Here is a 19,305-nt window from a genome sequence, read left to right as displayed (position 1 = left end):
GACCTGCAAGCAGAATCTGCCGAAGGACTTCAAAACAGCGCAAGACAAAGGAAATCAAACGAGTGTCGTTGTCTGCAGCCGGGGCTGCAGAAGTCTGCAGCCGGCGCTGCAGAAGTCTGCAGCCGGGGCTGCAGAATTTTCGCGCCAAGCTTTTTGCAGAATTTTTAGCGGATCCTTCCGCTTCGCACGCACGCTGCAAATTCGAAATGCAGTGCAAAAGCAGTGCAAGCAGCTGTCTAACTCGCTGTCTTCTCTTGTCCTCAATATGCCTTTGTGGAACTGTATGCCGCTTCCAAACGCATACAGCTACGCAGGTTAATCGCAGAGTTGTGGATTCCACCGAGTTCCAGCTCTTTGAAGTGCATGTATGCTTCCTTTGAGGGTGACGAAGTCTCTAGAGAAGGGACATGCGATTTCGATTCGGATTTCGAGGAGGTGCGCGTATAGGGCAGAGTGGACTGCTTCTTCTTGTTCGTAACGTAGAGGGCTGTTCGTTCGAATCGTGCCGTTGTTCTGTTGTAGCTTGTATTTCGATGGGAGGCGTACCTCCAGGTCGTGTTGTTGTTGTTGTTGTAAGGGAAGAGGGATCAACGGCCTCTCCAATCCTCCGGAGGAAACTTGGCTCTGCAACGACGGTGTCGTCGCAGGTTCGTAGCCGGCACCACGTACAGGTGTTCCTCGTCGCCGACCAACCCGGTCCTTTCTTCGCCGGCAGTGGCGCTCCTTTCCGCCTGTTGCGACCTCATCGTCACGGAAAAGTGCACGAGAGTGGTCCCACCCATCCTTCACCTCGTCCTCCACTGAAATTTCTTCTTTTCGCCCGTACTCCAGACCCGACGTCCGCACTACAGTCCCGGCGATCGCTGGGTTACGTACAAATATCCGTTAACGGCAGGTAGGCAGCGTGCTCTTTCCTCTAAGTGCAGTTTTTCACGACCTCTTCCTTCTTTCTCTCTTGACTTCCTGACTACCCCGTATTCCACCTGGCCCGCGTCCCTATAGTAGTGAGGATAGGTGACTTTGACTCATACGAAGACCCTGGTCCATCAGCCACGAACGACTTGGGATCCGGAAGTGATTGTTTAGTCACAACAAACGACTTGGGATCCGAAAGTGTTTCCCTCGTCACAACAAACATCGCCGGAAAGTCTTGCAGCGTTTGTCGGTCGTCTCAAAACAACAACATGGACGACTCTATCAAATCCGCACCACAGACGGAGAAGCCATTCAAGGTTGGCGAAGCAGACTCATCGATCCACGACAGTGATACCGAGAAGCAAGATGTCAAGGTCGGACAGACGGTGCAGCTGCAGCGACGACTGCAATCTCGTCACTTGCAGATGATTGCCATTGGAGGAACGATCGGAACTGGTATGCGATTCATCGATCGTCGTCGTTTCGATCTCAATCTCTGACTTCATTGCTTCAGGTCTCTTCATCGGATCTGGCGGCGCTCTGGCGAAAGCAGGCCCTGCGGGTGCCCTCATCGCCTACATATTCGTCGGCACTCTGGTCTACTCCGTCATGGTTGCTCTCGGTGAGATGGCTACATACATTCCAATCTCGGGCGCCTTCACTGTCTATGCCGCACGCTTTGTCGACCCTAGCTTGGGCTTCGCTATGGGTTGGATGTACTGGTTCTCCTGGGCCATCACCTTTGCCCTCGAACTCACTGCCAGTGGTCTGATCATCCAGTACTGGGCTCCGGATCTCAACATCGGCATCTTCATCGGCGTCTTCTTCGTGGTCATCACCGCTCTGAACTATCTCCCGGTCTCCTTTTACGGGGAAGTCGAGTTCTGGTTCGCACTCATCAAGGTCGTCACAGTGCTGGGCTTCTTGATCTTCGCCATCTGCATCGACGCTGGAGCAGGACAGAACGGATACCTTGGTTTTGAGACATGGCGCAACCCTGGTGCTTTCGCTCCATACTTGGTTGAAGACAACGCGGCCCTCGCCAAATTCGTCGGATTCTGGGCAGTCCTTATTCAGGCAGGGTTCTCCTACCAGGGAACTGAGCTTGTCGCCATCGCCGCTGGTGAAACCGAGAACCCTCGCAAAACAGTCCCGGCTGCTATCAAGAAGACGTTCTACAGGATCTTATTCTTCTTCGTGTTCACGGTCTTCTTCCTCGGACTGCTCATTCCATACGACAACGAACAACTTCTGAACGACAGCACTGATGCATCCGCGTCACCATTGGTCATCGCTGCCAAGCTGGCGGGTGTCAAGGTCTTGCCTGGGATCATCAACGCCGTTCTGCTTTGCGTTGTACTCTCCGCCGCCAACTCGAACGTCTATTGCGGATCTCGTATCCTCGTGGGTCTCGCGGAGTCAGGCTCTGCGCCAAAGTGGTTCCTTCGCACGACTAAGAGTGGAGTACCATGGATCGGCGTGACCTTCACGGCCGCCTTCGGCCTTCTCGGCTTCTTGAACGAGAGCAACAATGCCGCAACAGTCTTCGGCTGGTTGCTCAACATCACCGCAATCGCGGGTTTCATCAGCTGGACTTGCATCAACATCGTAAGCAATCGAAAGGGTAGACGGCCTGCAGCAGTCCGAGAACGTCTCTCGGACGATGCCTGCGGGTCTTACACTGCCCCATATCTTTGCACCCGAGTAATCGCTAACCCTTCCACCCTAGGCACACATCGCATTCATGAAAGCATTGGCCGCCCGTGGCCAGTCTCGCGACACTCTCCCATACAAGGCCTTCTGGCAGCCATGGTTCAGCTGGTATGGGGTGTTTTTCAATGTGCTGATCATCCTCACCAATGGTTTCACGGCCTTTATCCCATGGAACACATCGGACTTCTTCGTGGCGTACATCAGCGTGTTGTTATTTATCGTGCTCTATACCGGGCACAAACTTGTGACTCGGTCGAAGTTCATCAAGCCAATCGAGGCGGACCTGGACAGTGGCCGCAAGGAGATTGACGAAATGCATTTCGACTACGTGGAGCCAAAGGGTCCATGGCAAAAGTTCTGGGCGTGGATGGGATGAGTCTTGAGTTTGCTATGCGTGTCTTGAGCGACCTTCATGTATCATAGAAGAAGAGACGCGATGTCTATGCTTGAATTAATGATTGCGCTGTACAAACATGTCCCCTGGTCTCAGCAGTGGGGGCGAGGGGGGTTGAGCTTGCCTTACCTCGTTGCTCGTTCTAGAACCATTGACACTTTCCAGTCAAGGTCGCTCCTTCCCACCTCAGAAGCACATGCCTCTTTCTTTGTATAATCAGCAATATGATTGTATAACCAGCACAGCATCCAAGAATCACTCCACGTGAAAGAGAATTATTCGCAATGATAGAGAACGCCTTCAGGCAGCCCTCAGGCAGGTCGGATTTAAGGTTTGCGCTACCGGCCCTGCTCCCGTACATCTTTTGACTTCTTATTGTTCGTCACTTTCACCTTTTGAACCCACGGAACGCGTCCACCTCTGGATCAAAACCTGCGCATTCTTCCTCGACAAACGTTTCTTCTTCCTTCACCGAACATCCATCACAGATATCGATCGGTCAACTCCAAACCTCACAAACCTCACAAAACCACCTCTCAATCCTCAAAACCAACCTCAAGAACCTCAAGAGAACCCCAAGAAGCTCAAGAAAGCCTCATCCAACCTCCGCCGCCAAAAAGGCCGCGCGCACCTGCGACAAAGCCGTGCGACACAGATCCAGCTCACGAAAGCTGAAGATACACACCCTCAGGAAACCCTGAAGACAACGCCGCCAAAAAGGCAGCAACTACGCAAACCTGCACCAAAGCACACCTGCGACACACATCAAGCTCACGAAAGCTCAAGACACTCTCAGCAAAACCTGAGAATCACCTTCGTCGGCACCTAGCCTGCGACCACGCACACCTGCAAACAAGCACACCTGCGACTATCACCCCACAAGACACTACATCACCACCCACAAGCCCACGCAAAAATGCCTGGCGCTACCCGTCGCGGCGGTGGTGGTGCCAAGCGCCACGCTCGCGCAGACCGCGACGGCGACGTCACAATGGACGCCGCAACCAAAAGCCGAGGTAGAATCGGAAAAGCGAAAGCCTCGAAGGACACACCATCTCGCACTCCCAAGAACGGAGTCTTCGGCAAGAATGCGCAGCGCAACATCTTGCGCCAAGCCGCAGCCGGAGATGTCAACATGAAGGAAGGAAGCAAAACCTTGCGCACAGGCCCGGTCGAGCTCCAGATCACCGGCTGGACAAAAAGCAAGGCTTCCGATGGAAATGACAGAGGCGTCAGCGCTCTGATCAAATGGCTGGAAAAGAAAGCCAGTTTAAGACTAGGCTCGGGACGCAGAGAAGTGCGCATCAACAAGTCACGTGTCGTGGAAGACGACCTGTTCGTCACCGTCCCCGAGCAAGACGCTACCGCGCTCAAGCGCATGAACGGATATGGATGGGCAGGAGCAACCATCAGCATCAAGCGAACAGGAGGAAACGACGATGGTCCCGCAGTTTCCTCCCAAGCGGAAAAGACAAAAGCGATGCTCCGAGGCGTCCTCGAGCGCCGCTACAACCCGGATATCAAATTCCTGGATCTTTCCGCGTTGGGCCAAGACGAAGAATTGAAGTCACAGCAAATCTTCGACAACAAATCGACGGCCAGCAAATTCTTCCCGGCCATGATGAAGGTCCTCAGCATGGTCTTCGACACCCAAGCCGAGCTCAACGCCGCGATCGAGAGCGTCTCTCTCGCAAATAACGAGCTTGCCGACCTGAAATCGATCTCCAGCTTGTCGGAAACACTACCGAAGCTACACAACCTCGACCTCTCGCACAACAAATTCGAGAACCTCGCCTCTCTTGACCGATGGCGCAAACGGTATCTTCATTTGCAGCACATTGTCATCAACAACAATCCGCTCGAACAGAACGAGCCGGAATATGCCACATCATTTCTCAAGTGGTATCCCGAACTTCGGATGATCAACAACGTCCAAGTCCGCACCGAGGAAGAGCTTGCAGCAGCGAGTTATCTTCCCTTCCCAATCAAGTCGCCACTCTTCTTTGACGTAGATGGCATCGGAGAGCAATTCATTCGAAACTGGTTTCTCGGCTTCGACACCGACCGCCGGGCTCTTGCCAACATGTACTACGACCACCTCTCGGACTTCTCATACGCCCTTAACACAGCGGCGCCACGAGATCCATCAGCGACGGTCTCATTGGAGAAGCAAGAATGGGACTACTACATCAAGAACAGCCGGAATCTTAAGAAGATTTCGCAGCTGCCAGCACGTGTGAACCGGGAGTTTCATGGACCCAAAGATGTCGGCGATCTGTTCGACTCTCTTCCAAAGACCAAGCACGCAGATCTTGGCACAGAAGCCAGCAAGTGGATCATCGAGGGACACGCGCAGACTGGGATCCCAGACACCACCACGTTAACACCCGGCGGCGTCGACGGCTTCCGTATTACCTTGTCGGGCGAATACGACGAGCTCGACGACACGACTGGCCAGCCGACTAAGAAGCGCAGCTGCGACCATTCCATCGTCCTTGGGCCTGGTGGACCCACTGGAGTTCGCGTGGTCAGCCACCACATCACAATCCGCGCATACGGCGGCACACAAGCGTTCAAAGCGCCTGCCGCATCGCCACCTCAGGCGCAACCCGAAGCGGCCCAGAACAATGAGACTCTGGAGCCACCGATCCTCCCATCCAACCTTACCTTGGAGGTGGCCGAGGCAATGGTTTTCGAATTGACCAAGCGTACGAACATGACGCTGCCAATGTCGAAGACCTGCCTTGAGCAGACGGGATGGGACTTCGACACGGCATTGGCCGCGTTCGAGAATGTGAAAGGAACTCTGACGGCAGAGGCGTTCAATGCCGTGCCTGTCGCATGAACAGGACTTGTCGAGAGGGACTTGTCCAAATGGTGAGGGCTCGTTGGGGGAGAGCCAGGCATTTTTAAGAGAACAGGAACGACATTGGAAGGCATTGCGGGACGGTGCATATGGGTTGGTTTTGGCGGTCATTAAGCGAGGAGTTTTTGCATTTGAAGATACCACTTTGCGCTGGAAAGGGATACAGTCATGATGCATAGCAGGGATGAAGGGAATGATACAGTCGTTTATAGAAGAGTCGCTCGAGGCAGAGCTGGTGGAAGGAAAGAATGATACAGTCATTGGTGTGGAGGACAACTCACTGGTCCCGTCTCATCGCTCTACTCGTTGTGACATGATTGATGAAAGCTCGCAAGTAACTTTCCGGCAAGGCGTATTCCACCTTTGACCAGTGTCTGTTTCACACTACATGTCCTGACCTTTCCCATCCTCCGCCCCTTCATCCCCATCATACAACCATCTTTTACTTGTTCTTATTCACAAACGCCATCCCAAATTGCACCAATCCCACCGCAGCCAAAACACTCAATCCCGTCGGCAACGGCTTGAAGCCACTCTTCATGGCTCTCGGGAAACTGCTGCCGGCCAGGATCACGCTCGCCAACAGTGCCAATTCCACGCCGTATGACTGGCGGTTGGAGATGCGGTATCCCCCCAGCAGGTAGAACGCGCCCACGGTGCAGCCTGCGGTGACGGAGGGAATGGAGCCCGTGCGGACGTAGCCGGTGATGCCGCCGCCGGCTGTGAGGGCGCCGAGGACGAAGGCGATTGTGCTGAGGAGGGAGGAGTTAGGAGGCGGTTGTTGAGGGAGCTGGTGGAAGGGAGGGAGGAATACCTGAGAGACTGGGAGATGTTAGCAATTGAGAGCTACATGGAGCTTGTGTGGGAGTCGAGTGCTTACCATGTTGGATGTTGGTTGGACTGATGTAGGTTGCTTGGTGGACATGTGTTTTCTTCTTGTGTGTTTGTCGAAGAATGCAAGAAGCTCGACGAGAGTAACAACAACTGGCTCGAGCGATATCTGCTTACCTTACCATTGCGTGCCAGAAGCCTCGGCGATGTCATCTTTCCAGGTTCCTGTGGGGAAAGAGCGACTGCCGCTCCCGTTGGCGGCCCTTCCGCCCGTCAGCGCATTGACTGCCGCGTGAACTTCATCGAAGGGGACAGCTTGTACTTGGCCGGCTTTTGAATGTTGAAGCTCACGAACCATCAAACGACCTCTCCAACACCACCGTCTCTCACCAACGAACGAACGAACGCTCCTTCACAACCTCCCTCACAGCCTTCACCATGGTATCCAAAAAGAACGCCGCCGCTGCTCCACCGCAGACGACCCCTCAAAAAGTCTCCCAAACGGCCTCCTCCGCCGCGCAATCCCTCAAACAGTCCGCCTCGTCCACCGCACAATCGATCAAAGCATCCACACCTACACCCTCACGCAGCAGCAATGCCAAAGGCTCCAACTCCTTTCCGGACATCGTGGCGGGCGTCTGGAACAATTACACGACCAAGACGCCGCAGCGGGTGAAGTTGCTGGACACGTTTATGGGATTTCTAGTCGTGGTGGGAGTGTTGCAGTTTGTGTATTGTGTTATTGCGGGAAATTATGTACGTTGAAGCACATCCTTCCTGTGGATCTTGATGTGGAGGAGATACCCGAGCTGCATCACAAGGAGCATTGGACACTGTGAGATCTCTCTTGAAGACGCTTCACTGACGATGTGGCCTACTCTAGCCATTCAATGCCTTCCTCTCCGGCTTCTCCGCAACAGTCGGACAATTCGTGCTCACAGCCAGTCTACGCATCCAAACGAACCCGGAGAACAAAGCGGAGTTTGAGGGAATATCACATGAACGGTACGCACACTAGCAGCGGGGCGGAATTTAGGACAACTATCCAAGAGCACTCGGAATACTGATACCTGTGAACAGGGCATTCGCGGATTTCATTTTCGGGAGCTTGATTCTACACTTCTTCTGTGTGAACTTCATCAATTGAGCGTTGTGAGCATTGTGTGTTCAAGCTGGGAAGTGGCAGCTCGAGGTGGTAGAACGACTGTCAAGGAAGGCACGAGAGCTCATATTGTACAACAAATAAGGAATCTGAGGCGGAGAGAAGAGAGCAGATGCATCGATTGAAACCCTTGCATCGACTCCGCCAGCAAAAGCACGTCAGTGGACAAGACATGGATTCATCTCTCAGGAACTCGAACGAATGCATCTCATCTGAGGATACACGGGTTGGATCAAGGATAAGATGACCTCACATTCTGCCAAAAGCTGGAAGATATGTCTGCACAAGGAGTCTTTTATTTTCATCAACATATAGACTTCAAGCCTCGACGCGTCGTCTGCGACCATCTGGTCCTATCTTTTGGTGCAGATCTCGTCTACTTGAACAAGCTGCGAGCACCTCACACCATCTAGGCGGAGGCACCAGAGATGTAGAACCACTTGTCAATCGATGGGTCGATTGGCGCTGGAGCCTTGTCCTCGTGAGCTGGGATGTTGAGCTTGGATGGGTCGACACGGTCGGCGCTGTGCTGGACGGAAACGTTGGTGCTGGGAACACGTGTCAGCATTGGCACTTCTTTCTTCCTCTCTCGCGTTATCAAAACTCACAGGTTGATCTCGCCCTTTTGGGTCTTGCCCGTGATGAGCTTCTCCCACGCCTCAGCGCACTCTCGGACGACGTCCATGGCATACTTGCGGTTCTTGCACTCGCCCGAGAACGCGAATTGGTTCTCTGGCTTGCCGTCGGGAATCTTGTAGATGCGGAACCACTCATTGCTCGCGCGGAGGAGACCAGGGAGATGACGCTCAACATCCTCGATGTCGTTCAAGCGAGGAGCAAGAGGGTCGTTGACGTCGATGACAATGATCTTCCAGTCGGTCTCGCCCTCGTCGAGCAGAGCCATGACTCCCAGAACCTTGACTTGCTTGACCTCACCGGGCTTGGCGACCAGCTCGCCGATCTCACAGACATCCAAAGGGTCGTTGTCTCCCTTTTGCTTGGTCTCTGGGTGGGTAACGTTGGGGTCTTCCCAGGTTTGAGGGAAAGCACCGTAGTTCCAGAGGTAGCCCTTGTGAGGGAAGCAGTTGCGGACGAAGCGGAGCTTGCCCTTCTTGGTGTCCTGCTTGATTGGGTTGAGCTCCTCGTCCTTGGAGATCTGGCAAAAGACGAATGTCAGCTTTTTGTTTTATCCATGTTTCACAACCTCAACGCCGTCTCTGGTTGTCTTCCGAGGGCGGCGATGAGAACTATCGCAGTCAGACGCACCTCCTGCTTGGCATTGGTCCAGCGAGGAATCTCAACGACCATGTTCAACACGGTCTGCTGCTCGTTGGCGTACAGCGGAATGTCGTGGAAAGGCGAAACGGGGACGCCATCCTTCTCGATGTAGATGCGGTGCTCGAGGGTGTGTGGTGCGGCGACCTTGCGGGTGGTGTAAGTGGAGGAGCGAGACATGTTGGCGGTGGTGGTGGAGTATAAGTTGGAGGAGGAGGAGAGATGGTTTGAAAGCTGGTGAGACCGAGACTGGGCGACTGCTTGAAATTTGTTGACGTGCTTGGTGGGGCAGCCACTGCTCTTGCTCTTGCCCTGGCCAGGGTCCGACGCAGCTCCGTCAGCGGCCATCGAGATTGATGAGAAGTCGCGGGGTGGTGCGGGCGTGCGCGTAGACCCCGGCACGACCGCTTTTCTCAGACCGGAAGAAGACAATAGTGGCAAGGAATGCCGGTGGACGACGGCGTGGGCCAGTCGTGAGGGTGCTGCGCGCGGAGGGACAATGGCGGACAGGCCTCGTAGCGGCAGCATACGGACGCAAGCAGATGGGAGAAAACGGGGGTTGATGCCGATAGTGGTGGTGATATGGTCCAGTTGATGGATCGATATGGACCTCGGGCTAGCAGAGAGTTTTAGTGCTCGGCTTATTAGGTTGTGCGCTTCGTCACAGCGACAATGTCTTGTCCTTGCATATTGGAAGAGTCACAGGACAGAAAGATCGAGCAATAGCTTTCGAATTGTTCGTGGAGACCCGTATCATTGACACAACTATCTCAACCTTGGGCAACATCCGATCCCCACTATCTGAATCTCACAACAGCGTAAATCGAGCCGATCCCAACCTTGACCCTCAGTTCACAGTACACATCTTGAGATCGCCCGTCCCTCCAGGAGCATCCTCATGAGTAAGGCCGCCGCAAAAGTACACAATCGGGTTGGCGTCCGCCGCCTCCTCTCCCTTGGAATACCACACCACCCTGTGGTCGCCCCACTTCTTGTTGCGCGGGCCCCCATTATACGGACCATCCTTGATCAATGGATAAGTCATGCGATTCCCGTCAGCCGGACAGTTGCCGTTGAAGACGTGTCGCGCCTCATCGTTCGAGTGAGGGAAGCGTCCGGTTGGCCACAGGTCAGACTTCGCACCGCGGCCTAGGTTCTCCCGCTCCAGAATCTCGCCCCATGAAATGGTCTGCAGGATGTCTTTCCAGCTGAAGGTCGTGCTTCCGCAGGTCATGGTGGCGTCTTTGGCGAGGTCTTTGACGTTCACGGGGGTCATGCTGGGGTCGTCGGGCTGCTTGGTGAAGGCTCGTGCTATGAGTTGGTTGGACGGCGTGATTGGGAGGGCCAGGGCCGTGCAGCCGCTGGCAGCCAGAATGACAATGCGGTGCAGTGGAGTGCTTAAGCCACCTCGAAGCCTTCAGATCGTGATGAGCTGTTCCTGTCTGCGTTCCAGCGCCAGCGACCCACAGTGTTGATGCTCCGCCCCGACGATAGAAGGTACTGTTGGCTTGTGTGTGTCACGTTGTGATCAGATCCTCGAAGCTCCACTATATGCCGAATGATGATAGTAGCGGATATGAAATGTTCGATGATGCACGTGCGGTGCATGATCCTAGGGCGAGGCGAAGGATTCAGACTGCCTGGCCTCGCTCTTTTGACCGTGTACTGAGAGCGTCCTGTTCCGCCGTATGCACGAATATCTCGGATGCGGACTGAGGGTTGCTTGCTAGCGAAAGATCCGAGAGACAAGAAGCCGTATGTGAGGCCCACACAAGCCCAACGAACATCCTGCAGATCAATACCAATTGCATCGCAAGTGGCGGCATGAGAAGCACGGTACCTTGCATTCGACGGCCGTATGCCGGTCCTGATCCCAATACGCTCGCAGGATGTGAAGAACCGAGAGTGGAACAGCCATCAGAGGCTTCAGAGCATTCTCAGTTCAATAGGACCTCGTGACGGCGTTGTGCATCAGCATCCTTGGCCGCGACGCAAATAGAATGGAATCTGTAGTAGGCCGTCTTGAAACGGAGATGGATGCGATGTGGTTGAGGCTGTGAAGTTGCCAACAAGGGAGAAGTCGAAGTTCAGCACTTGCGTCCGAGCAAGGCCGAAGGAAGGAAGGAGCGGGGCGGAGCGGGGCGGAGGATCCTGGCGGAACGTCACACCTCATTTCACCACTTGATTCGAATTTGTGTGAACCCACTGCCGACTTCCACTCATCGTCATCGCCGCAGCGGAGGCAAAGGCGCAGTCAGTATGGCTGGAGCCTGCTTCACAATGTATAGAGACGGCCTTCTTTAACACCAAGACTCACATACAGCAACTCAACCTATTTCACCACCACAGTTCACGATTCATCATCATGCCTTCTCAAGCTTGGTTCGACGAACGAATAGCATCAACACCCTCGGCTCTAGCAGCAGGCGATGGCTGCCATCCCGACGAAGCAGAAGCACTCGCCCAATACCTTTCCGGCTCAATCACGACCGATGAAGCCGCGATCAACATCACAGCGCCAATACTGGCGGAAGCAGATCCTCCGCAGGAATGCTACAGACTGTGGGGACTGCTCTGCGATGCTCTTGTCGAATTGAGCGAGGAAGAATGCCAGAAGACAATCGACCTGCTTCTTGCCATTCGGAATCTGCCCTCATCGTTTACGGCCCTCGTGTGGTCTCAATTGCCGGGGTTCGCGAGTATGTGGGATACCTTGCACAGACTCCATCTTCAAGGCCGCGACGGCTGGGAGGCAGAAGTCGAGACTTTGGCCGAGAGCAGGAGATCGAAACTCCGAGAACACTTCACTGCAATTGGCTCAGCGGAAGCGAGGCTCTTCATCAACGGCTTGGTCGGCGCGGAGTGGGGTTTCAAGGTGTTAGATATGCTGTCTTCAAAGCGTCCGGGTCTTGACATCTTTCTCAGCGAGATTCATGCTTGGTTGAAGATTGCTGGCGAAAAGCTTCGAGCTGCAGCCAAGGTTGAGGATAAGGACTGCAACACGGGGTGGCAGGTTGGGGAAGTCGCTACGACCAAACATTGGGCTTCGTGGAAGGAAGACTTGTCGAGGTTGGGTCGAGAAGGAAGTGGGATATCGGATGAAGGGCGCAGGCTTGCGGTAGGTTGCTACGACTGTATGTGATGAGACGAATGCAAGTTGAGGGTTGTGGGTGGGAATGGTCGTAGCCATTCGTTCAATACTCTGCGGTTTGTCCGACTGGCACCCATCGGTCTTGTCAGTACAGCCTGTTCGGCCTCCAGAAACCTACAAGCTCATCGTCATTCGCTGGCTCTATCCTCATGTTGGTCGATGTGCCGGGTTGCTGATCTTCTTCCATTACTGTGTCTCCTTGCTCCTCTTGCTCCAGTTCCTGATCGTCGTCAAACTCTAGGTCCGCCGGCAGATCGGTCCACAGCTGCCCTCCTGCGGATGGTTCAACTTCAGCTTCTTGGTAATGTGTCTGAGATGGCTCGTGGGCATAAGGCCAATTATCTTGGTCGAACGTGAGCTGATGGACCAAATCTTCAGTTTGACGACTGTTACGGTACGCGTAGTTGTCGAAAGCAGTAGCTGCCGGTATTGCAGCAGATGGATAGTCAAGCATGTCGTCGTCCTGGTCGTAATCGATGTACCCTTGCGCGTGAGCAGTTTGCTGCAAGAGGCCGTGCGATAAGCTCTGTCGACTGATGGTCCTTCTGGCAGTATTGAGATCGACGGCGGAACCCTGAAGAGAGCGACTGTGCTCACTCGCACGACCGAAGCCCCTTTGTGGAAGCACCCATCGTGGCGTCGGATCCCCTGGCCTCTGGCTTGCTTGTTCATTCATCTCATGTGTCTGGAACATGGTGCCACGTGGATGTTGTCCTTCGCCATAGCTGTCGTGTCGTTCCTGCGGCCTTCTCTGATCAATATTCTCCGGTCTTGATTGCCGATGCGACTCAACGACCGCATCGAAGGCCTTGCGTAACGCCTCACTGTCCGGGCCCGAGCTGACAGGTTGCGTTGCTCCATACTCGCTCTGCAGAACTCGAGGTGCAGGTGCTGCGTATGCTGTGTGGCACGGTCCAGCCAGATTCAAAATATCGGAAGTGTGAAAACTGCTTCTTCTCGTGTCATCACCATTACCGCTGAGAGTAGCTGTAGCTCTACGTTTCGGGCGAATCTTCGGCAAAGATTCTGATGACACCACGACGTTCGTATGTCGCCTTCGATTATTCACGAGTTGGGGTTGTATTTCAGCTAGCACTGGACGATCAGGTCTCTGTGACCGCTCGCTCGCTCGGTCCCGGCTTGGATGGGTACCTGATGCAGCTTGACCTGGTCTCGATGCAGCAGTGTTGGAGATGTGGCTAGTCTGCCGAGTTCGAGATGAAGGTGGCCTCGAAGGGCGACGCGGTTGAACGATGGGTCGTTCGGCTCGTGCAGGCGATTCGGACCATGTGTACTCGCTATTGGAGCCTCTCGGCACTGCCGAGATGTCGTGCGATGGTCCTCTGCTGCCAAAGCCCAGGAACAGGTTGTCGGGTAGCTCAATTGGAGGCTTTTCAAGCATTGTGCAGCCGGTCTGCGATCGACGAGCATTTTTCTCCGCCGTGGTCTTACGAACCTCTCGACTATGCGGACGTTCTAGGCACTTCTCCGCGGGTGGTTTGTTCGCAAAGAATGACGAAACCTCCTCTTCTCGAAGTTGTTTTCTGGATTTGTTTAAGGGCTGTTTGGGTGGCTCTGCTGCCGGGAGCTCGTTCTGGTGCTCCTTCGGGTTTTGCAGGAATCGCATCTCGTTGAATACAAGATCGGGCACTGCGAACGTCAGCGAGGTCATCTTCACCCATTACCATGTCTACTTACGACCCTTACCACCTGGTGCCACAGGTCCGGAGGATCGGCCATGCTTGAAGATTCCAGCGCTCACGTCGGGCTTAAGCTGCGAAGACTGCGTCAGCCATGCAGCAAGGAGAGACATGCCTAGTTGTTGGTCATACTGTCAATCGGCTATGCTTGGACCCATTTCTCAGCTGGAAGCTCTGGACCAGACCCGCCGTGGCCGCTCCATCTGCGCCACGTCGTGACTTTCGCCGTTTCGCTCTTGGTTCCTCATCACGCTTATTCTTGCGGGAGTTGTCCTTCTCGCGCTTCGGTTTGTGGTCATAGCGGTCTGTCTTCGTCTTGTGCCGCATACGCCTCTCAAAAGTCTCAACTGCTGCTCCTGCCGGTGCGGAGCTAGATCGATGCCGGGAGGTACTGCGCGAATTCGAAGAGATAGAGATCGGTCGGCGGTGTATGCGTTCTGAGCTCGAAGCTCGTGTATCGTCTTTGCGCCGGGAATGTCGCGGCGCGGCAGAAATCGGTCTTTCGCTTGAAGCACGCAGCCGCTTCCGGTGGGGTCTCCGTGCGTATCGGGTGGTGTGGTGACTGGTGACTGGTTCTGGATCGGCGTGATGGTGTTCATCATGTCCGTCGGGTGGTTCCCTGTCGGCAGTCTTCTGAAGCCAGGTTTGAATATCCATGATCGACAAAGGAATGCTGGCTGGAAGGGTTGTGGCCGGGATGCGATGCGCGATTGTCGTAACGCCAGCTCACCGATTTTCAGTAGTTGTCGCACAGAACCAAGATTGTCGAGGTCGCATCGTTGCTCGTTGCAGCTTCCAAGTGAGTAGGAGTTGACCGGACGTTTGGCGCCTTCCACGCCTGGCCTTGAGGATGCAACAGCACTTGCTTTCTGTATTTGACATGATGAACTGCGAAGGCCTATGCGCCTTACCTTCGTTACAGATACTCTCCCTTTAGTACAATCGAACCCATCGTGATTATGCACGTGGACAACGAGTTGTCGATTGTTGGACGCGAAGTGCCATTTTTTCTGTGTTTTTCAACGTCTCACGCCGTTCGCTCGCAGTGCATGGAATATCCGCAGCTGCAATCGCGATCTGGTCGTGCCTCGCATCGCTGTCCAACCATCTGTAATCCTGCACCGTCCTCGTACTGCATCTTCGCCAATGGTCCTTGTGTAACACTTGACGCACTGTCTGGTGTGCCCACTTGTTTTGATGCATCCACCGTCCAGTTCCGACGCTCAGCCTGGCTACAGATTCATGCAGCTGTATCCATGCTCTTCAACGCCATTTCCTCGATCGTGATGGGCACCTCAACCTGCGGCCTCCGTCCATCTCTACCATTGCTTCCGTCCCACGCATCGGAGTGAGGTCCGAAATGCCCGAAGAGCTGACGCGAGGTGTATATTGACCAAGGGGAGCTTGTCGCGAGATGCATGGCTCACCTCATCACGAATGAGCGGTGGCCAGCTCGACGGCGGCCCAATGCATTATTCTGGCGGAGCAAATCCTTCGGCTGCGGGAAGTCTGCGTCCGGCTCGTGTGTGCCCAATGCTTTGGCCTGGCCAGAGCTTCCAGCACACAGGGTAAGACATGGAGGGGCAAGGGCTGCCCCTCCATTGATCACCACTTTTGTGCTCCATCCACACTTTCGCCGTTGTCTCTGCCCACAACTGCCAGAGAGCTGCCGAATGTGAGCCTTTTCGCGAGGCACCCTGCAGTCCCCCGCTCGCTAGAAATTCCTCGCCCTTCCATTTGCTTTCACGCGGAGAGACTACCATTGGCATGCGACAGGACAACATGACAATCAGCTGCCGAATCAATAGATCAATACCCTACCTATCCGTGCAAACGAATTGACCTGTCAACTCTCACCTCGCTTCTTCTAGGCGGACACCTGCATATCTCACCGGCCAGACCCTTTGCATGTGCCATCCCAGTCACCACCATTCGCCATAACGCCATGTGATCCTCGCTTGCTAAGCTGCCTACTGCCTTGTGCCTTGGTACCTTCCATTCCTTCCACCTTGCTTTCTCACCAACCTTCTTCTACCAACTACCAACGGAACACTATCTCTGTTCCTTCCATCAACAACCCATTTCAAACCTTCGGTACTCTCACAGTACCACCCAAACAGCCAAGTCACTTCGATTCTGTCTTTACAGCAGTCCGAACCTGCAAACATGTCGAAACTCTTCATCGGGTGCGTCGTCGTCAGCTTTTTTCAGCCATTGCGGTCCAAGTACTGACCATACATCGCAGCGGCCTCGCCTGGCACACGGATGACCAGACTCTTCGCGCCAAGTTCGAGGAGTACGGTCAAGTCGACGAAGCCGTACATTATACACCGATACACATGACGCACATGTGACACGCAACTGAACTCTCCTAGATCGTCGTCAAGGACCGCGATACCGGCCGCAGCCGTGGATTCGGCTTTGTTCGCTTCGCTGACGATGCTGGTGCCGATGCTGCCATCACCGCCATGAACAACGTCGAGTAAGTTGGGCCACATTGCGACGAGCGATTCGACCGCGATAATCTAACATCAGCCAGGTTCGATGGACGCACCATCCGTGTCGACAAGGCTTCTGAGCGTGGCGCCGGCGGCGGTGGAGGTGGCTTCTCTGGCGGACGCGGTGAGTTACCACGCGATTCTGAACCTTGATTCGAGTCTTCCCTCTGCACTGCCATTACTGACACCTCAAGAAGGCGGAGGGTACAGCGGAGGTGGCGGCGGCTACGGCCGTGGAGGTGGAGGCTACGGCGGCCAGCAGGGCGGATACCAAGGCGGTGGATACCAGGGCGGTGGTGGATACCAAGGTGGCCAAGGTGGTGGCTACCAGGGTGGCGGTGGCTACCAAGGTGGTGGCGGAGGCGGAAACTGGCGCTCCGGCGGTGGTCAGGGTATGTTCATACCTTGATGTGACACAACAGACTTCACGCTTACAAACGAAACAGAGGGCGGATACCAGGGCGGCGGCGGCGGCGGCGGCGGCTACCAGAACGGTGGTCAGCAGCAGGGCGGCTACTAGACGCCTCGACGACCTTCGACACTCCCAACGTGGCCCCTCCACAAAAGTTGATACGGACATCCTCATTTGAGGACTCAAGATTGCAGCGATTTTGGACACGGCGAGATGGGAGATCGACACGTTCTCCTCAAAGATCGTGTCGACAACGGCTTCTACAGCCAGCAGCCAACGGTGCTGCTTGATTTTATGATACTTGCGTGCGACGATGGATTGGAACAACGGCCGAGAACGAATCGCTCAGATGATACCCCGATGCGCGCGGCAGAGAGGTAGCCGGGCATCTTGCGATGTCCTGCTCATTTGAGATGAGTTACACCCTGAAATGGCATGAGTCTGACTGAATCTTCTTTTCATCCTCGTATTGATTGTGAAGTCTCTGCAACTTGCGTAATATCGATGTGATGACCTTGATGGACGAGGAGGTGGTCCCGCAACAACCTGGAAAGTCTCCTGCCGAGCTGGACCCTGACCAACCTGACGAGACGGGAGACGGAACAGAATCTGGGGCCGAAAGTTGAGCGCTAGCATTTGGAGTCGGCAGAGCTTTCATGTGAAGAAGCATATTTTGATATCGTCAAAAACTTAGCACTTACCATCACACCAATATCCATGTTCCCGAAACTACTACGAATCTTTCGATAGCACAGCGAGCTCCGTTGCCGCCCATTCCTCCAATATTCGGCACCACAATCATGGCGACAACGCCCAGCCCGCCGCTTCTAAAATTTACCGGCTCCAAACACCTCATCCAGCGCCTCGTCCTAGCTACACTCACAGGCCGACCGATTCGCATATCCCAAATCCGCTCCTCCTCTCATACCGCTCCGGGTCTCGCACCGCACGAAGTCTCCTTCCTCCGCCTCCTCGACGCCATCACCAACGGCTCCGTCATCGAGTTCTCCTACACTGGCACGACAGTGCTGTACAAACCCGGCTTGATCACAGGTAGTGCAGCGGGACATGGAGCAGCAGGAGGTGTAATACGGCACGAGTTACCAGCGGATTGTGCGAGAGGAGCGAGTTGCTTTCTTATACCACTTTGTGTGCTGGCACCGTTCTCGAAGGCGCAAATTAATGTCATATTGACGGGACCTGGTGTGATTACATCCGCGACGCCGGCAGGGGACGTTTCGGTGGATACAGTGCGAACGGCGATTTTGCCGTTGTACAAGCAGTATGGAATTGAGAATAATTTGGAGCTGAGAGTGTTAAGAAGGTCAAATCCTGGGCCAGGAGGGAAGGGAGGAGGAGGAGAGGTGCAGCTTGTGTTTGGACATCAAGTACGGCTGCCAAAGACGATACACATCCTTAATGGAGGCCGGATAAAACGAGTGAGAGGCGTGGCATACGCGACAGGCGTGGCAGGAGCGAACAATGCACGACTCATCGAGGCCGCGAGAGGAGTTTTGAACGAATACGTGCCGGATACATACATCTACTCAGACGTCAGCTCCGCGCCCCTGATTCCAGCGCCGGACAGGAACAATGCGGCTGCGAAGAAGAAGATCGGACTGGGCTTCGGACTGAGTCTGGTGGCGGAGTCAAATACGGGTGCGCTGTACTCGGCCGACATTGCGAGCTCGCCAAACGGAGGTGATGTACCTGAAGACCTGGGCAAGAGGTGCGCGTTTCAGCTGCTGGAGGCGATTGCGCAGGGCGGATGTGCGAGTGCGGTGGCGGCGCCGACGATGTTGATGATGATGGCTATGGGTAGTGAGGATGTCGGCAGGCTGGTACTAGGAAAGGAGGTGCTGGGCTCGGAGACGGTGGTGCAGCTTGCCAGGGATCTGCGGGCGTTTGGGATGAGCGGGTGGGGTTTGAAGGACGCGGATGAGGAGGGTGAGGCGGTGGTGAGCATTGTTGGGAGAGGAGTGGGAAATGTCGGCAGGAAGATCGCATAGACTCTGGCTGGCAAAAGCCCTTCATGGACCATCTTTGCGCCCTCTCAACGGACACGTGACATTCACCCGGACGACGTGAATTCACGAGACGCCACCAGGATAGTTGAAATCCCCTCAACATTCCGGTCTGGTCCGCGATTGGCCGTCAAGCTTCAACCGGTGATCGCAGTCGCACAGCATACTTTAGCAGGCTTCATTGCGAATTCTTCCGCGCCAGAACAACAACCTGCGACATCCCGTCCACACGCCTGCGCACTCGGATCACCACACAACTACAACACCACTTCACGTTCGCAAGATGGATGTGGACACCGACATCTCCTCCGACCATGCGCACATTCTGATTCGGTCAGGCGCACCAGCGGCTGAGCTATTCGTC

General features: G+C 54.8%; 10 protein-coding genes across 10 annotated transcripts; 6 read left to right on the top strand and 4 right to left on the bottom strand.

Annotated features, from left to right (window-relative positions):
• Window positions 1-1,108: 1,108 nt before the first annotated feature.
• Window positions 1,109-3,004, top strand: MYCGRDRAFT_100203 (uncharacterized protein; the record flags this gene model as incomplete). Its single annotated transcript, XM_003852596.1, has 3 exons — window positions 1,109-1,371; window positions 1,430-2,523; window positions 2,645-3,004. The coding sequence occupies 3 exons, from the start codon at window positions 1,185-1,187 to the stop codon at window positions 3,002-3,004; spliced, it is 1,641 nt and encodes a 546-aa protein (XP_003852644.1).
• Window positions 3,005-3,449: 445 nt separating this feature from the next.
• Window positions 3,450-3,945, top strand: MYCGRDRAFT_104489 (uncharacterized protein; the record flags this gene model as incomplete). The annotated part of the gene is made up of 1 exon (XM_003852597.1): window positions 3,450-3,945. A coding segment is annotated over one exon (402 nt), but the record flags the coding sequence as incomplete, so codon positions are not given.
• Window positions 3,939-5,867, top strand: MYCGRDRAFT_42271 (uncharacterized protein; the record flags this gene model as incomplete). Its single annotated transcript, XM_003852598.1, has 1 exon — window positions 3,939-5,867. One exon carries the CDS (start codon window positions 3,939-3,941, stop codon window positions 5,865-5,867), a length of 1,929 nt encoding a protein of 642 aa, XP_003852646.1.
• Window positions 5,868-6,187: 320 nt separating this feature from the next.
• On the bottom strand, window positions 6,188-6,808 carry MYCGRDRAFT_80798 (uncharacterized protein; the record flags this gene model as incomplete). The annotated part of the gene is made up of 2 exons (XM_003852131.1): window positions 6,188-6,645; window positions 6,760-6,808. The coding sequence occupies 2 exons, from the start codon at window positions 6,769-6,771 to the stop codon at window positions 6,331-6,333; spliced, it is 327 nt and encodes a 108-aa protein (XP_003852179.1).
• Window positions 6,809-7,157: 349 nt separating this feature from the next.
• MYCGRDRAFT_86073 (uncharacterized protein) lies at window positions 7,158-7,866 on the top strand (the record flags this gene model as incomplete). The annotated part of the gene is made up of 4 exons (XM_003852599.1): window positions 7,158-7,160; window positions 7,254-7,475; window positions 7,603-7,724; window positions 7,800-7,866. The coding sequence occupies 4 exons, from the start codon at window positions 7,158-7,160 to the stop codon at window positions 7,864-7,866; spliced, it is 414 nt and encodes a 137-aa protein (XP_003852647.1).
• Window positions 7,867-8,290: 424 nt separating this feature from the next.
• Window positions 8,291-9,496, bottom strand: MYCGRDRAFT_72064 (uncharacterized protein; the record flags this gene model as incomplete). The annotated part of the gene is made up of 3 exons (XM_003852130.1): window positions 8,291-8,429; window positions 8,490-9,037; window positions 9,148-9,496. The coding sequence occupies 3 exons, from the start codon at window positions 9,334-9,336 to the stop codon at window positions 8,291-8,293; spliced, it is 876 nt and encodes a 291-aa protein (XP_003852178.1).
• A 636-nt stretch (window positions 9,497-10,132) lies between these two features.
• MYCGRDRAFT_104488 (uncharacterized protein) lies at window positions 10,133-11,191 on the bottom strand (the record flags this gene model as incomplete). Its single annotated transcript, XM_003852129.1, has 2 exons — window positions 10,133-10,944; window positions 10,997-11,191. 2 exons carry the CDS (start codon window positions 11,072-11,074, stop codon window positions 10,555-10,557), a joined length of 468 nt encoding a protein of 155 aa, XP_003852177.1.
• Window positions 11,192-12,049: 858 nt separating this feature from the next.
• MYCGRDRAFT_93193 (uncharacterized protein) lies at window positions 12,050-15,791 on the bottom strand (the record flags this gene model as incomplete). The annotated part of the gene is made up of 8 exons (XM_003852128.1): window positions 12,050-12,421; window positions 12,498-13,957; window positions 14,015-14,081; window positions 14,140-14,289; window positions 14,400-14,850; window positions 15,039-15,239; window positions 15,435-15,550; window positions 15,639-15,791. 8 exons carry the CDS (start codon window positions 15,789-15,791, stop codon window positions 12,050-12,052), a joined length of 2,970 nt encoding a protein of 989 aa, XP_003852176.1.
• Window positions 15,792-16,047: 256 nt separating this feature from the next.
• Window positions 16,048-17,365, top strand: MYCGRDRAFT_104484 (uncharacterized protein; the record flags this gene model as incomplete). The annotated part of the gene is made up of 6 exons (XM_003852600.1): window positions 16,048-16,193; window positions 16,253-16,325; window positions 16,383-16,489; window positions 16,547-16,629; window positions 16,700-16,897; window positions 16,952-17,365. The coding sequence occupies 6 exons, from the start codon at window positions 16,174-16,176 to the stop codon at window positions 17,023-17,025; spliced, it is 555 nt and encodes a 184-aa protein (XP_003852648.1).
• Window positions 17,366-17,717: 352 nt separating this feature from the next.
• On the top strand, window positions 17,718-18,926 carry MYCGRDRAFT_41865 (uncharacterized protein; the record flags this gene model as incomplete). Its single annotated transcript, XM_003852601.1, has 1 exon — window positions 17,718-18,926. One exon carries the CDS (start codon window positions 17,718-17,720, stop codon window positions 18,924-18,926), a length of 1,209 nt encoding a protein of 402 aa, XP_003852649.1.
• Between the last annotated feature and the right edge of the window lie 379 nt (window positions 18,927-19,305).

Source organism: Zymoseptoria tritici, chromosome 5 (genome assembly GCF_000219625.1).
Source record: "Zymoseptoria tritici IPO323 chromosome 5, whole genome shotgun sequence".
Lineage (NCBI taxonomy): Eukaryota > Fungi > Ascomycota > Dothideomycetes > Mycosphaerellales > Mycosphaerellaceae > Zymoseptoria > Zymoseptoria tritici.
Note: the sequence above shows the minus strand (reverse complement) of the source record. Positions and strands in the feature narration are given on the sequence as shown.